General features: G+C 44.3%; 2 protein-coding genes across 2 annotated transcripts; both read right to left on the reverse strand.

The window, feature by feature from the left end:
* Positions 1–941: 941 nt before the first annotated feature.
* On the reverse strand, positions 942–8,903 carry igf3 (insulin-like growth factor 3). The gene is made up of 4 exons (XM_079239808.1): positions 8,792–8,903; positions 6,985–7,129; positions 1,525–1,709; positions 942–1,440 (listed from the first exon to the last, which is right to left on the reverse strand). The coding sequence occupies exons 1-4, from the start codon at positions 8,834–8,836 to the stop codon at positions 1,252–1,254; spliced, it is 564 nt and encodes a 187-aa protein (XP_079095934.1). The 5' UTR covers positions 8,837–8,903; the 3' UTR covers positions 942–1,251.
* Positions 8,904–9,930: 1,027 nt separating this feature from the next.
* On the reverse strand, positions 9,931–16,545 carry LOC306754775 (uncharacterized protein). Its single transcript, XM_079238856.1, has 3 exons — positions 16,482–16,545; positions 12,813–13,326; positions 9,931–10,611 (listed from the first exon to the last, which is right to left on the reverse strand). The coding sequence occupies exons 2-3, from the start codon at positions 13,311–13,313 to the stop codon at positions 10,138–10,140; spliced, it is 975 nt and encodes a 324-aa protein (XP_079094982.1). The 5' UTR covers positions 13,314–13,326; positions 16,482–16,545; the 3' UTR covers positions 9,931–10,137.
* Positions 16,546–16,903: the final 358 nt, after the last annotated feature.

Here is a 16,903-nt window from a genome sequence, read left to right on the forward strand (position 1 = left end):
ATGTCGACGTAAAAGCAGCCTCACATGACTCATTCAGTCAGTATAAAAACACGGCGCGTTAGCCACACGCGCTAAAGCTACGAGCTGTCATTCAGTCAGAAGTGTGAAAAGCAAAGATGTGTTGAAGTCTGCAGACCTTTAGGACACGACAGAAACTTTAAACATATGATGGATGCTTAACAGCAACAGAAATATGAAGTGAGACGTGTTAAACTACATGCAGAGACGTTTTCAGCTGCAGGAATCCAACTTAACCCTCGTGAGCCGCTTCACTTTATCATCCTTTCAGGTCATTCCAGGACGAATAAAAACTGCCAGAAAAACTTCACAGGATAAGATTTTTCCACTTTTACTTGCTCTGATCTTCCAGCCAACAGTAAACTATCAACTATGGAATTATCAAAATGATCTGAACCCCTTACACTGCAAAAACTCAGCCTGAAAAAACAAGAAAAATAAACAAAAATTAGTTAAATGTTGCTTTAAATAAGAAAAATTATCTGCCAACAGAACAAGAAAATTTGGCTTGTCAAGACTTCCCAAAACAAGTAAAAATACTCTTAAAACAGGAATTCTCTGGCATAAAAACTAAGAATTATCTTACCTTTAAGAAAATAAGCATATGTGTACTCAGTTTAGGATTTTTAATCTTACTTAGATTTCAGTTTTTGCAGTGTAAAAACCTGATTAATGATGATGTCACTAATTTTATTTCTTAAAAAACATGAAATTATCACTTAAATGTACTAAAAAATGAGTATAAACCTTTATTTTTCATCTTTAAATAAAACTTTTCTTTCCCCAAAACGTATTACAGGGATATCCCACATTTTACCTGAAACACGCGTGATTCTGTGTAACGTAGGGAAAACGGTGAACAGGCTGAAATGACCTGAAAGGACCAGGAGGGGCCTGCAGTCAGACAGGCAGCAGAAGGGACGATGACCCAAACCAAACGACTACATGTTGCTGCACGGCTGCTAAACATGCTAATGGGTGTTGAACTGGAAACCAGAAGCTCCTTACTGGATGTCTCTGGTTTCCACTTCAGGACAGCTGAAGAGGAACCAGAACCACATGGATGTGGACGCTGGTTGGTTCTGGAGCTGAGGCCGGTGCAGATGGTCAGCTTTGTGTTGACCGTGCTCCAGGACGTCACTCTGATCCCTGCCGGCATCATCTGTCAGACTTTCTGGCTTTAGTGCAAGAAGAATAAATATGAAGCGTTTCATGAAGTTCAGGTCTTGTTGTTTAGAGGGGACTCGTGGAGACGGACGGCGCCCTGCTGGTGGTGCTCTGCGTGCTCGTCCTCCTGCGTGACGAGGAAACTTTGCCTTTCCGTTGAGGTGGCGGCTGCGTTTTCTTTCTGTAGGCTTCCCTCTTTGGACTGTTTGGAGCCCCCATGTGGTCTAGGAGTCTCTTCTGAAAGACCGCCTGGAACTGAGAGACAGACGGCGAGCAGGACTTCAGACACGGACGTAGAGACGGGCATGAAGCGAGACATCTGAAGGGATGATGTCCTACCATGTCATGCTGTGTGGCGGTGTGCGGCGCTGCGCTTGTGGCTGTCGGGGAAGCTGTGGTCCTCTCCTGGCTCTTCGGTTTAGCGCAGTACATCTCCAGCTGCTGGAGGTCACATCCAGACGACTTACAGCACTGGTCCACGATGCCCTTCCCTCGGGGCCGCGCTCCGTAACGAGACGGTCTTCCTGCAGTTCAAACAAGACAAAACCGCCCAGTTTAACTTCACTCACTTGGGGTCGTCTCCGACTGACGGATTCGTCTCAGACAGGACGGACGCAGGAAAGCCATTCCCACATAAACAGGGAGAATGTGCAGCAGGTGAAGTTTACTGGACTCTGCACAGCCAGATGTGTGGAGAAATAATGCAAGACGACAGCGGAAGTCTTTGTTCTGCTGATTAAAAAGGAGTAAGTATGTGTGAAAATTCCTCCACTTTGCTGCTTTGAGCTCATCGTTTCTCAGCTGCAGCTTCTCCTCCTGGTTTTTTTGCACCTTTTTCTTTGTTATTGGAGAGAAAGCTGAGCTGCTGTGAGATAACGCTATCACACAGCGAGGCACAGTGTTCTGCAGGCTACGCTGGCTGGACTGCCATCAGCCTGATAGCAGATGCACAGAGTGACCTTGGTCAGAGCAGGGCCAAAGGTAATCAGGTAAAAGGGCTTCTGGGTAATTGTGGTGGGAGAGTTTATATGAAAATACTAGAATAATGACAGAACAAAGCAGGAACAAGTCATCCCCCTACAAGCATCAGATCTGCTTGAGCTGCAGCTGCAGGATGTGTTGTTGTTTTAAAATTTCTGCGTTTTAAAGCAAAACCTGCTGAAATTCTCTGTTTCTGGTGACAAAACAGACTTTTTACGTTACGTTGGACTTTTAATGTTTGCAGACCTGAATGTTCTTACCGAGGGACCATTTGATGGGAATTCTGCAGCAGCCAGCCAAAAGGCAAACAGGAGAGGCTGGAAGAAGCACCGTAGGGTACAAATGGTGGGTCGCTTCACGTGTTGCAATGTGCGGTGGGAATATCTCACTGTTTGTAGCCTGAAGATTTCCGTTTGTACCAGCTGCTGGAGCTACACCACACCCAGGAGAAGTCTGTAAATATTCATTCCTTCTCCCACATCAGTGGCTCACATGATCGAGTTGTTCCAGGGAAACAGTAAAACCAGCAGGACCAGAGCTGGTGACCCCTGGGGTCGATGATTTAGAGCAGGGGTCCTGGAGATCTACCATCCTGCTGTTTTTAGGTGCAACCCTTCTCCAACACACCTGAATCAGATAAGTGTCTCGTTAGCAGGTCTTTGCAGAGCTGGATGACATGCAGAAGAGGAATTCAGCTGCTTGACTCAGCTGTGCTGGACAGGGGTTGCATCTAAAGGTTGCAGGATGGTAGATCTCCAGGACTGGACTTGGGCACCCCTGGTTTAGAGTTTTAGACAACCGGAGGTGCAGCATACAGCTTGCCAGACGGCAAAGTGGATCCCTGCTTTTCTCTAGAAGAAAACAAAGGATGGAGGACTGAAATTAGACCGAGCCCACCGGTCGATAGCCGTAACCGACCCCAATCAGCGCCCACACCACTGGTACGGACGTTTTGTAACTTGACAGACAAAGCAGCGGGGTACGGATGCAGCCCGTCGCCTGGTTCTTGTCTGATCAGATTATTGCAAGCAGCAGTTTGCTCTTCAGCGACTCCTGGACTGAGGCGGTTTGCAGATATGAGGCCTGCCATGACGGAGAGATCAGGCTGAGGAGAAGATTTAAAAACGTCTCAAATTTACAAACAACTTTAAGTCAACATGCTGCTTTTTTCACATCCACGATGAAATCAACTGGAGTCTCCTTCAGATACTGCTGAGTGTTAATCCAGGGCTAACCAGCGCTGTCCTGCAGGTTTCACACGTTTCCTGCTTCAGACGACTCGAGGAGTCAAATCAAATCAGAACTCTGAATCTGAACTGCATGCAGGTCAAATCTACGGCGTTCGGGAACATTTAGAGGCACTGAATGTGGGTTTTTGTGAACAGTTCCGGGATTTGTTCAGCATGAGGCCGGAGTCAGAAGGAAACCTCATGCCGTTTTGTGAAACTCATTAAACATGAAGGAATCCCATTAATGAAGGAAAATCTGACCTTTAAGTTCTTCTTCCTCAACAGAATCCTGGTTTTTTAAACTTTATCAAACTGCACATCAGTCAGAGAAACTTTTGGGCATTTTGCACAAACTTCAGCTCAATAATGTCAATATTATCCTGTTCTATCTGGATTTTTTACTCATGCATGATTCCTCAACATGACTTCAACACCAGAGCCACAGAAAACAAAGTTAAAAAAAAAAACCCAGAGAGCTAAAACCTCCATCAGCATCTCACACTGCTGATGTTCTGGTCCTACATCCATCTCATATGGATCCACTATCAGATTCCAGATCCATGGATAGTGATTCCACAGTGTCTCGGCTACATTGTGGTGTTTGTTGCATGCAGGATGTTGTTCCTGTTCTGGATGGTAGTATCCAGGATGTTGTTCCTGTTCTGGATGGTAGTATCCAGGATGTTGTTCCTGTTCTGGATGGTAGTATCCAGAATGTTGTTCCTGTTCTGGATGGTAGTATCCAGAATGTTCCTGTTCTGGATGGTAGTATCCAGAATGTTGTTGTTCTGGATGGTAGTATCCAGGATGTTGTTCCTGTTCTGGATGGTAGTATCCAGAATGTTCCTGTTCTGGATGGTAGTATCCAGAATGTTCCTGTTCTGGATGGTAGTATCCAGACTGTTGTTCCTGTTCTGGATGGTAGTATCCAGACTGTTGTTCCTGTTCTGGATGGTAGTATCCAGTATGTTGTTCCTGTTCTGGATGGTAGTATCCAGGATGTTGTTCCTGTTCTGGATGGTAGTATCCAGAATGTTCCTGTTCTGGATGGTAGTATCCAGGATGTTGTTCCTGTTCTGGATGGTAGTATCCAGACTGTTGTTCCTGTTCTGGATGGTAGTAGCCAGGATGTTGTTCCTGTTCTGGATGGTAGTATCCAGAATGTTCCTGTTCTGGATGGTAGTATCCAGGATGTTGTTCCTGTTCTGGATGGTAGTATCCAGACTGTTGTTCCTGTTCTGGATGGTAGTATCCAGTATGTTGTTCCTGTTCTGGATGGTAGTATCCAGGATGTTGTTCCTGTTCTGGATGGTAGTATCCAGAATGTTCCTGTTCTGGATGGTAGTATCCAGGATGTTGTTCCTGTTCTACATGGTAGTATCCAGGATGTTGTTCCTGTTCTGGATGGTAGTATCCAGAATGTTGTTCCTGTTCTGGATGGTAGTATCCAGAATGTTGTTCCTGTTCTGGATGGTAGTATCCAGAATGTTGTTCCTGTTCTGGATGGTAGTATGCAGAATGTTGTTCCTGTTCTGGATGGTAGTATCCAGGATGTTGTTCCTGTTCTACATGGTAGTATCCAGGATGTTGTTCCTGTTCTGGATGGTAGTATCCAGAATGTTGTTCCTGTTCTGGATGGTAGTATCCAGGATGTTGTTCCTGTTCTGGATGGTAGTATCCAGGATGTTGTTCCTGTTCTACATGGTAGTATCCAGGATGTTGTTCCTGTTCTGGATGGTAGTATCCAGAATGTTCCTGTTCTGGATGGTAGTATCCAGAATGTTGTTCCTGTTCTGGATGGTAGTATCCAGGATGTTGTTCCTGTTCTGGATGGTAGTATCCAGACTGTTGTTCCTGTTCTGGATGGTAGTATCCAGACTGTTGTTCCTGTTCTGGATGGTAGTATCCAGGATGTTGTTCCTGTTCTGGATGGTAGTATCCAGAATGTTCCTGTTCTGGATGGTAGTATCTAGACTGTTGTTCCTGTTCTGGATGGTAGTATCTAGAATGTTGTTCCTGTTCTGGATGGTAGTATCCAGACTGTTGTTCCTGTTCTGGATGGTAGTATCCAGTATGTTGTTCCTGTTCTGGATGGTAGTATCCAGAATGTTGTTCTTGTTCTGGATGGTTGTATCCAGGATGTTGTTCCTGTTCTGGATGATAGTATCCAGACTGTTGTTCCTGTTCTGGATGGTAGTATCCAGGATGTTGTTCCTGTTCAGGATGGTAGTATCCAGAATGTTGTTCCTGTTCTGGATGGTAGTATCCAGAATGTTGTTCCTGTTCAGGATGGTAGTATCCAGGATGTTGTTCCTGTTCTGGATGGTAGTATCCAGAATGTTGTTCCTGTTCTGGATGGTAGTATCCAGACTGTTGTTCCTGTTCTGGATGGTAGTATCTAGAATGTTGTTCTTGTTCTGGATGGTAGTATCCAGGATGTTGTTCCTGTTCTGGATGGTAGTATCTAGAATGTTGTTCCTGTTCTGGATGGTAGTATCCAGAATGTTGTTCCTGTTCTGGATGGTAGTATCCAGGATGTTGTTCCTGTTCTGGATGGTAGTATCCAGAATGTTGTTCCTGTTCTGGATGGTAGTATCTAGAATGTTGTTCCTGTTCTGGATGGTAGTATCCAGGATGTTGTTCCTGTTCAGGATGGTAGTATCCAGAATGTTGTTCCTGTTCTGGATGGTAGTATCCAGAATGTTGTTCCTGTTCAGGATGGTAGTATCTAGAATGTTGTTCCTGTTCTGGATGGTAGTATCCAGAATGTTGTTCCTGTTCTGGATGGTAGTATCCAGACTGTTGTTCCTGTTCTGGATGGTAGTATCTAGAATGTTGTTCTTGTTCTGGATGGTAGTATCCAGGATGTTGTTCCTGTTCTGGATGGTAGTATCTAGAATGTTGTTCCTGTTCTGGATGGTAGTATCCAGAATGTTGTTCCTGTTCTGGATGGTAGTATCCAGGATGTTGTTCCTGTTCTGGATGGTAGTATCCAGAATGTTGCTCCTGTTCTGGATGGTAGTATCCAGACTGTTGTTCCTGTTCTGGATGGTAGTATCCAGGATGTTGTTCCTGTTCTGGATGGTAGTATCTAGAATGTTGTTCCTGTTCTGGATGGTAGTATCCAGAATGTTGTTCCTGTTCTGGATGGTAGTATCCAGAATGTTGCTCCTGTTCTGGATGGTAGTATCCAGACTGTTGTTCCTGTTCTGGATGGTAGTATCCAGGATGTTGTTCCTGTTCTGGATGGTAGTATCCAGAATGTTGCTCCTGTTCTGGATGGTAGTATCCATAATATTGCCAGGATCCACATCTATCTTTAATATCTTGGAAAACCTGTTTGGAACTTCTCCTGGATTTTCTCACCATGTATTGTGGAGATTTATGCAGATTTACGGAAAATGGTTCCACCTCACAATGAGGAGGAATCCTTCACAACATTCCTGATCCAGATGCCGATCCGTTCTCAGTAAACTTGATAAAGATCTTTCCAGGATTTTTTTATACAAAGTTGTGAACAGACAGATAAACTCCGGTAATAACAGCCTCTGTCTTCTCGCTCACAAACAGGTGGGAAACAAAGACTCACCTAAATGGATTCCACGATCCCCGCAGACAAACATGAGGTCACTGAGGAGCTCGGCGCCACAGCGCGGTTTGGCTGCCTCGGACGACAGCGGCCAGCCCGCCAGACACATGCTGGAGTAGAACATGCAGATCCGAACACACAACACCTGGGAACAGGGAAAATGATCCGCATGAATGACATCTGAAAAAATCCTTCCCCAGAAAGAGAAATAGGATAAAAATCCACTGCAGGAAGCAGCTGACAATATGTTTTATTCCATCACAGCTTCATCATTTCACTGATTTCAGACTTTACAAATTATAGTTCTCCTCTTGGATCAATAATTTTTTATTAGATTTCAGCAGAACAGAAATACTTTATTTTTTATATTTGATGTTCTCAGCATTTTACTCTGTATATAAAACAAATCCATAAAACCAGGTATTTTTGTCAACTTTTCCGCGATGTGACTGTTAGTCCAGCAGGTCTTCATGATAAACTGTAAATGATAAAAAAAAGATGTGTCTGTTTGACCTGTGTACGATTCTGCTGCTCAAGAATGACTCTTCATCTCTGATCAGAACTTATCAGACAGGATCCTGACACACGAGGTCATTTTTCTTTAGACTGATGTAGATGTGTGAAATTAATTAACAACCGTTTTAAAAGTGACTAAAGTTACTAAACGTGACTAGAAAACTGTGATTTTCAGACTGTGGAAAAGGAACTCCAGGACCTTTCACTGCTCCAGTGGTTTCAGGCCAAAAGCATGAATGAAAATGTGATTTGCAGCCAGAACTACACATCTTGCATCGTGGACTTTGAAAGTAGCAGCTGCGGAGGGAGGAAGGAAGGAAGGAGTGGACATATTTCACTGGAAGATGGAAAAAGAGAAGTAAAAAAAAAAACATGGAAGATGATCAGAGCAATGAGAACGTGCATCTTCTTATCTCTGATTCCATCGTACAGCTAAAGACAAGCCACGGTGCAGATAGTCGGTGATAAATGTGAGCTGCTGTAAATAGCTGGTTCCTTATCGGTGAATGCACCACGGTCTCCATCTCTCTGCCAGATCTTCTCCTCAGTGATCACGATCTGGAAACACACCTTCTGTCTAATGAAGCTGCAAGCGCTCAGGTTAAGGCGGATCTAGTTTTTACACCTTGGAGGAAGAGATCCGGTCAGCAGATCCAAACACGCCTCTGGACTCGTTTGACTCACGTTGCACCTTTTATTCCAGTTTAAATTCAGTTTCAGTCACTTCTCACCCTAATCCAGCACCAGGGCTATTTTCCTCCAAGTTTAGAAACATTTACAGTTTTAATCGAAGCTTTCTTGTGAAAAAGGAAGAATGTGGTCAGTGTTGTGATGAAAACAGTTCTGGTTGAGGAGGTTGTGGTTTGTTTAGCGGTAACCTCCGCAGCACAGGGAGGCAGCTGCAGCCTGGAATGCACAGCTTCTAATAGAGAAAACTGATTTATGATCTGAATATGTGAACCGTGTCTGGACGCCTGTCCGGACTTTGGAAGCAGCGTTGGCGTGGGAATCCTGCTGGGCTGCACTGTCTGATGCAAACCACAGTCAGCTTTTAGATTCACACTGCTGGAAACTTTAACATGCATACAGAGGTTAACTACTCGACTTCTTTACAATAACCTGAGCCGCTGTGCAGCTTCAGCCGGTGATGTCAGTACCGTGGTGCCAGAGGACTCGGTGATGAAGAGCAGAACATCCTCGTCACGATGTTTGCACTTTATTTCTACTCCACGGTGAGAAACTGAAGTTTCTTTATGCAGTTAGGAGAAGCTGCAGGATAAAGCCGTCTTACCTTGAGTGTGAGTGGTCTGGCAGGGCGGCAGCGTGAGGGGTGCATCCTGTCCGAGTGGACGGGCTTCAGGAGACCTGCAGTCTTATAGTGAGGCAGTGGGAGGGGAGGTCCACAGCAACGCTTGCTCCCTCCTCTCATTGCATTGTTTTCAGCTCAAATCTCATCTACAACTACTGTCAGATTATTCAGCACTGTGTTGTGTCCTGACAGAATCACAACATGATTGGAATCAACTTCTAAGGAGATCTTCTAGCGGTCCTTCAGCTCCCCCCCGACTCCAGCTGGTCAGAAAAGTGCAGCGCGACGTTGGCAGAATGAGTCCATGTTCAGTCTGAATTACAAGCTGAGCTCTCAGCGAGGAAGAACGTTTTCTGCCAGACATCGGAGCAGAGTTGGAGAAATAAGCTTCAGATGACAAAAAGCCTTTTAAATAAAAGTAATGTTTAAAGTCATTATGTCGGGTTTGCAAACGCAGCCGGGAGCTGGACGCGGACGCAGCCTCAGCAGCTGGAGACAAGCAGCATCCACGGCTCACATACAGTACATTTAGAAGACTAAAAAATATCAGGAAATTTTCTCCCTTTCATCTCTGGAGGAATAGAAAAGTGTGACAGTGGTTAAATCCCAGTGGTTACTGGGATTTAACCGTGAGACTGGCCTTGATACCACACAGTCTGAGATACCAGATCTGCAGCGTGGTCCTCCATGGCTTCAGCAGCACTGCCCTCTGCTGTGGCATCGCTGGCGATGAGAACACCTGCAATAGAAAGTCTTATGACGCACGGCAGGAAACTGGGCTTGTGTGTTTGTTTCAAACTGGGAATCTTCTTAGCAAGGCAGTGGTCGATCCTCCCAGTATGGACCCAGACATGTCAGTCACCACATGAACAAATGTGTCCAAAGCTCCGGCGAACTGTGGGGTGTTTGGACTTTAGTCTGAATAAAACTCTGCATCTAATGGAATTTATTTCAGCCGTTTAGTTACCCCAGTAGGAACTGGAATCTCCCCAGTATGGGACTGACAAACGAACCACATTTATTTCTGTTTTGTCTCTTTTAATCAGCCAGACACAGAACGAATTATTTAAATGAACAGATTCAGGACATCCGTTGCGTTTTGCTTTTGGAAAGTTGCAGAAACAGACTGGAAGTCTGAAGGAGGAAACTGACTCATGTCATGATGATGATGATGATGATGATGATGATAATAAATACGTATGAACACATGAAGTCAATAGAAAACAAATCAATGTTTTATCAAACCTTTTTTCCTCCTGAACAGCCCAGAAAAGAGACTCTTCCTAACTAAATGAGTCTTTGTCATCGTTCTCCCTGACAGAGAAGCACTAAGACAGCAGGTTTTTGAGAGCAGCTTCGCTCTGCATGAATCGAGCCTTCATCTGAGCGATCTTCTCCTCCTGCTCCAGCTCATTAAAGTCAAACTCCATGCCGACAGATGTGGAAGCAGCAGCTGCATCCAGGGGCTGGCTCGTGGTCCACATGTGGCTGCTGCTTTGGTCATTGTCCCAGGCAGCGCTGTCGTCGTCCTCCTGCATCTCGTATCCCCCCCCCACACCGAGGCCCACGGCGTTCTGCTCCTCCTCAGACTGTAGATCTGCTTCCGCTGAGGAGCGCTGTCCACTCACAGCCGCCACACACTGGCTGTACTCTTTCCGCTCGCCGTCGGAGGGCGGAGGGGAAGGATCTCCAGTCTTCCCTGAAGCCATCACACTTTTTCTGCTTAGTACAACATCCTTCTTCTCGTGGGGCTTCGCTTTAGCTGCACGCTTCCCAGCAGGTCTGCTGTCACGCAGAAGCTCCTGAATGACACAGAAGAGAGGAAAGTCACATTCATCGTCTCCATCCGGCATCAGATGGAAACCTGGGAGCTGCGTGATGGAGAACAGCTCAGGGTGGAGCGACCAGCACCGTGGCTGAATCCAGGAAACATTTTCAGAACTAATCAGCACAGATTCCAACGTTAAAGCCTGCCTGCAGGATCAGAGGAACTTGCTGATTGGAGTCATATGACTTACTTGGAAAAATGTCTAAGATTGATCTCTTATGAAGCAGAAAAGGACGAGTTGTTGAGCTGTAAATATGAAGTGAGCGGATCGCTGTTAGATTGTGCTGTTTTATGGTGCTTTATCACCTCCATGCTAGCAGTTCTGTAACTGGTTTGCTTTGTTGTCTGTTTGCAGGATTATTTATGAACATATCAGCAGCTGGAATGAAAAGTTCACCGGAGGACAAAGGTTTTACCTTTTGAGGTGGATCCTAATCTGGATCCGGATCTGTGAAAGTTTTATTATTCTTGCTCAGCCTTGGCAGCCGCACACATTCCCTGACTTATTTTTCCAGAGTTGTAAAGCATGTGCTCATGTTAGTTCTGCTTTTCCTTTCAAAGCCAATTCTGGATGAAATTATATGAATTGATCACTGAGTTTGGTAAGTTGTGTGTGTGTGTGTGTGTGTGTATGTATACGACATGCATACATATATCTATGCATGCAGTGACAACTCCAGGAAACACTATCACATTGCTAAGCACAAATACCAACATTTGTTACCTTGGAGGTCATGGCTCTAAAGGTTTGGGAAGCACTGGTCTAAACCATCCTCCTACAGGGGTCTGGAGACTTTCCAACCAGATGTTGGTTGTTTGCTGAACCAACCAGTTACTATTAGCTGCTAACATTAGCAGCTGCTATTGGCTGTTAATGTTAGCTGCTAACATTAGCTGCTATCATCGACTGCTAATATCAAGTGCTAACATTAGCTGCTATCATTATCTGCAAAACTTGGCTCCTGATATTAGATGCTAACATTAGCTGCTATCAGCTCCTAACATTACTTGCTATCATTAGATGCTAACATTAGCGGCTGACATCAGCTGCTAACATTAGCTGTTAAAATTACTTGCTATCATTAGATGCTAACATTAGCTGCTAATATTAGATTCTAACATCAGCTGCTGACATTAGCTGCTGACATCAGCTGCTAACATCAGCTGCTGACATTACTTGCTATCATTAGAAGCTAACATTAGCGGCCGACATCAGCTGCTAACATCAGCTGTTAACATTACTTGCTATCATTAGATGCTAACATTAGCTGCTGACATTAGCTGCTGACATTACTTGCTATCATTAGAAGCTAACATTAGCGGCCGACATCAGCTGCTAACATCAGCTGTTAACATTACTTGCTATCATTAGATGCTAACATTAGCTGCTGACATTAGCTGCTGACGTCAACTGATGACATTATTTGCCAACATTATTTGCGAACATTAGCTGCTAACATTAGCTGCTAACCATAGACCAGGGGTGTCAAACTGCAGTCCAGGAGGGCCGGTATCCTGCAGGTTTTTGTTGTCTCTGTGCTCCAACACACACCTGACCAACACTCAAACAGGTTGACAAGAAGCTGCTGGATCCATTGATTTGAATCAGCTGTGTTGGTGGAGGGAAACAACAAAAACCTGCCCGATTCCGGCCCTCGAAGACTGGATTCTGACACCCCTGCCATAGACTGTACATGAAAGATGGACGAAGCCTTCGGCGGTAAAAAGTGAAGCCTATGTGGAAGTGCATAAACCTGCAGTTCCCCCTTCATCCACTAGGGGCTGCAAAACGAAGCGAATCCCCAAAGACTCCCATGTTTAAAAGACCAACTTCACAGCCAAAATAAACATCTTTACAGCAGAAATAAACATGTTTACAGCCTGGTTCATAAATCTATTTTAGGTTTAATAGGTCAGGTTTACCTTCATGACAACTGTGGGGGAGTGAATTTTTTTCTAATTCGTTCTGGTGAGACGATACGCATGCCCTTGCCAAGATGACAATGGTAGGAACCGCCCACCGAGCTTCAAATCAGCTCTTCAGAAACCTACGGGTTACATCATGGAGGCTTCATCCATCTTTTATATACAGTCTATGCTGCTAACATCAGCTGCTAACATGGATGTGGACGGTTTCTTCCCACTGCTTTTTCCTGTGTTACCAGCAGTTTTTACCTTCTTGGAGCTTTTAGAGGCCATATTTGAAGTTGGCTTCTTCTGACCCCTGCTCCGGATGCACAGGTAAACACGTCCGCTGTAGATGACAACAGCATTCTGATTAGATGGCGGCGCAGAGCCCTGAGGTAACAGCCGAGTGTTCGAAGTGCGTGTTCCCGGTGAAACGCCCTTCAGCACCTCCCAAGCTGCACGATTGGACGAGACGAAAGACATTTGCAGGGGGTCCAGCCTGTCCTGAAGCTTTGTGCCCAGCAGGGAGCGTGCATTTTCTGCCGCAGCGCTTCCTTGACGTGAAGATGATGCCTGACCTTTCCTCCCGATGACAGTCGGACAAATCCATATGACCTCCTGAGAGTCTGCAGGTTTTCTGGGGGTTTCAGAGTCAGTAACGGGGAGACCCATTCTTCTGAGAACTGAGCTGGGTAAACTCTGCAGGGGGATGCTTTTCACCTCCGCCTCCACTGGGATGTAGATCTCCAGTTCGCTCCAGGCATCCATGCTGCGTGTTCACCTGTACACATGTAGAAGATATTTAGTGAAAACTGAAGCTGACTATGGCGATTTAACTTTCAATTCAACTTTATTTGTATCGCGCCACTTCACAATAATGTTGTCACAGGGCACTTTACATACACGAATCAACATACACATAATTTCAAGCCAATTCATACATGTTATATAATAGAAACCAACTGATTGCATCAAGTCATGACTTCGATCCAATTCCCCATCCTGAGCTGCACGAGGCGACAGTGGGAAGGAAAAAACTCCCCTTTAACAGGAAGAAAACCTCCGGCAGAACCCGGTTCAGGGAGGGCAGCCATCTGCCTCGACTGGGGTGAAGAGGACAGGAAAGACAGATCAAGGCTAGTAACCTGCAGCGTTTTGTTGTCTCCATGCTCCAACACACCTAGCTAAATGGCAGTTTAATGCAAAGTTCAGTTGACAAGATAACAGAAAAATTGCAACACCAACTCATCTTATCAACCTAAAGGCTTTTCTGAACACGACAGCTCCTCTGAGGATGATGTGTTGTGCTTGTTACTCCATCTCCGCTGCTACCAGATATCATGTTATGACAACATGTCAAAGATCAGAGTGTACTTTGTCATAAGTCTCAGTCAAAACACAAATATTGTTGTTTAAACAGATAAATAATCTAATCTGACACAAAGAGCTTTTTATCCAACGACTACGGATTGTTTGACATAACTCAGAAGTGATAACAGTTCCAGTTATTTTCTCAAACATCCATATTTACACTCACTGGCGACTTTATCAGATTCAGCAGTTCATCTGTGTGCAAACACAAATATCTGATCAACCAATCACATGGCACAGTGTGGTCATATGGACACATATCCAGTTGTTGATGTCAGAGGAGAATGGACAGACTGGTTGGAGATGGTAGAAAGGCAAAAGGAAGTTAAATAAGCACTGGTTCCATAGATTGTATATCAAAGATGGGCGGAGTCTCCGTGACGTCACCCGTAGGTTTCTGAAGAGCTGAATTGAAGCTCGGTGGGCGGTTCCTACCATCACCATCTTGGCAGCGTCACACATGTCGTGTCTCTCAGAAAATACAAAAAATGGCAAAGAGATGGAGCTGAGAGGGGGGGCTGTGAGCGTGGGGGTGGATGATTGACATCGAGCAAACTCTGACCTACCTAAAGCCAAGAGCTAACCGAGCTAACCTGGAGTTAACAGAAACTAACCAGCTAACAGAGTTAGGCAGATGAAAGCTAAAAATTAAAATATGTGCTACATTCTGCCTTCTTGCAGAGGGATATCGGGTACCTGTCAATCAAAAGGACATGCCCCTAATTACGAAGTATTTTGGGATTAAATTACTTCTAAATTTGAGGAGTTACGTAAAAAATAAATTTACTCTCTCTACAGTTGTCATGAAGGTAAACCTGACATATTAAACCTAAAATGTTTTTTGTACCCGGTGGAAACATGTTGGCCTTTCTAAAGCTGTGGTAGGTAATGTTGGGGAGCTAGCAAGATGTGAAAGTGGCGCCCTGTCTTGGCTCCTCCTCCTGTCTTGGCTCCTCCCCGTCTGGTTCTGCTCCTTGCGTGATCCGAGGCTTTTTTATTCGAGGGCTTTTTCCACCAACGATTTTCTCTTTCTCGGCTGTTTAGCGGGAGGAGGCAAATAAACCGAGCTGGGTCGGGAAATCCTTCCTGCATTTTCTCAGCCATGTTTGCCTTCCGAGTTTCTTCTTCACTACTTTGTATTTTCATCCTAACACGCTGTTTATATGCAGGGTGTGGCTATCAGGTATGTTCTGCTGGAGGGGGAGGAGGGGAGCCGGGAGAAGAAGCTACGAAATATAAGAAATGAACAACTCCATTTGGGTCGGAACGTTTGGATTGGTCAGAGTTTTTACAGATTTACAGTAAACTGAGGGGTCTAGCTATATTTCTTATTGTTCATGATTACAGAATGTATAGACTACTATCAGGACGAGGAACCACTTCACCCAGAGGAACATATCTCTGAGAAACATTAACTACTGTAGCTTTAACATGGGAGTCTATGGGGATTTGCTGTTTTGGAGCCCCAAGTGAATGAGGGGGGAACTGCATTTTATCACTTCTGCAGTGACTTCACTTTCAACCACCGGAGGTTGCAAAAGAACGAGATTGTGGATACAAATGGCAGAAATAAGTTTCCTCTATAGGGTGGCCGGGCTCTCCCTCTGAGATAGGGTGAGGAGCTTGGTCATTTGGCAGGAGATCAGAGAAGAAACGCTGCTCCTCCACATCGAGGGGAGCCAGATGAGGTGGCTGGGGCATCTGGTCAGGATGCCTCCTGGACGTCTCCATGGTGAGATGTTTTAGGTACGTCCCACAGGGAGGAGACCTCAGGGAAGACCCAGACCCCGTGGAGGGACTACATCTCTTGGCTGGCCTGGGAACACCTGGACAACTTGGCAAATGTGGATGGGGAGAGGGAAGTCTGGGCTCATCAGGTTTAGTTGTTTCAAAGCCAGATATTATTGCACATTTAATTTAATGATTTGTTTTTTTTACTTTAGGGAGGTAAAAGTTTAGGTATCAATGGAAAAGGAACAAATACTATGTACTATCATATCAATCGATGGTAAAAAAATAAATAAATAAATAAATAAAAAATGAGAGGGCAAACCCTTCTGAGATGAACTAACTTCTTAGATCATTTTGATTGAACTGGATCAAACAGGATATGAAGGTTGATCAATTCCGGGTCAGGTTTCTAAGGAAACCAGGTTGTCTGTGGTGCAGACTTTTCTCAGCTGCTCTGCAACATTCAGTTAAACACTGAATAAAATAAATAAAAATGACGTGAGAAATGTGTGAATGTTTATTTTATAACCTGATGTAATTATTACCGAGGAGTTTAAGGAGACTGTCGTTGAAGTTCCTCATCAAGCCTACAGTTAATGACAGCTTATTTAGACATATTTTGCTGTCAAACATTAAATACTGAGGACAGACTGTAAGACAAGTTTAGGGGTTCGTCAGCTGTTGAAACATATTCGACACGAAGAGAAACCAAACATTTATCAATGAAACGGGAGGAGTTGAGGCTTTTCATAACGACAAACATCCATCTGCACGTAACTAAATGTTATCAGAAGACCCAGAAAACTGGTTTTTACACATTAAACTACTTTTTACCTGAATAACTCAGTTCCTCTTCGGTTGACAAACTCCAATTCGTGTTGGCTTGCGTGACGTCACTTTTCCGGGAAATCAGACTTCCGGTTTCTCTTTCAAAATAAAGCGTCTAACGACAACTTCATCCAAAGCAATGAAACAAAATAAAATAAAATAAAATAAAATAAAATAAAATAAAATAAAATAGCACCAGTCTTGTTCACAGTCTTATTGGCGTATATATAAAAAACATTCTGGTAAGTCTAAACTTCATAGAAGCAGTTGAAACTATTGTTTATTTCCACTCTTTCTGTATTTCTTGACCTGTTTAGCACCTAAAAAAGGCATTTATCTCAGTTCAGGGCAATTAAAAAAATTATTTTTAATCCTAAAGGTAGCTTGGTGTCTAAACTTACTTTTTCTACTCATTTAGATAGACATGT

This window comes from Telmatherina bonti (genome assembly GCF_933228915.1).
Source record: "Telmatherina bonti genome assembly, chromosome: 4".
Lineage (NCBI taxonomy): Eukaryota > Metazoa > Chordata > Actinopteri > Atheriniformes > Telmatherinidae > Telmatherina > Telmatherina bonti.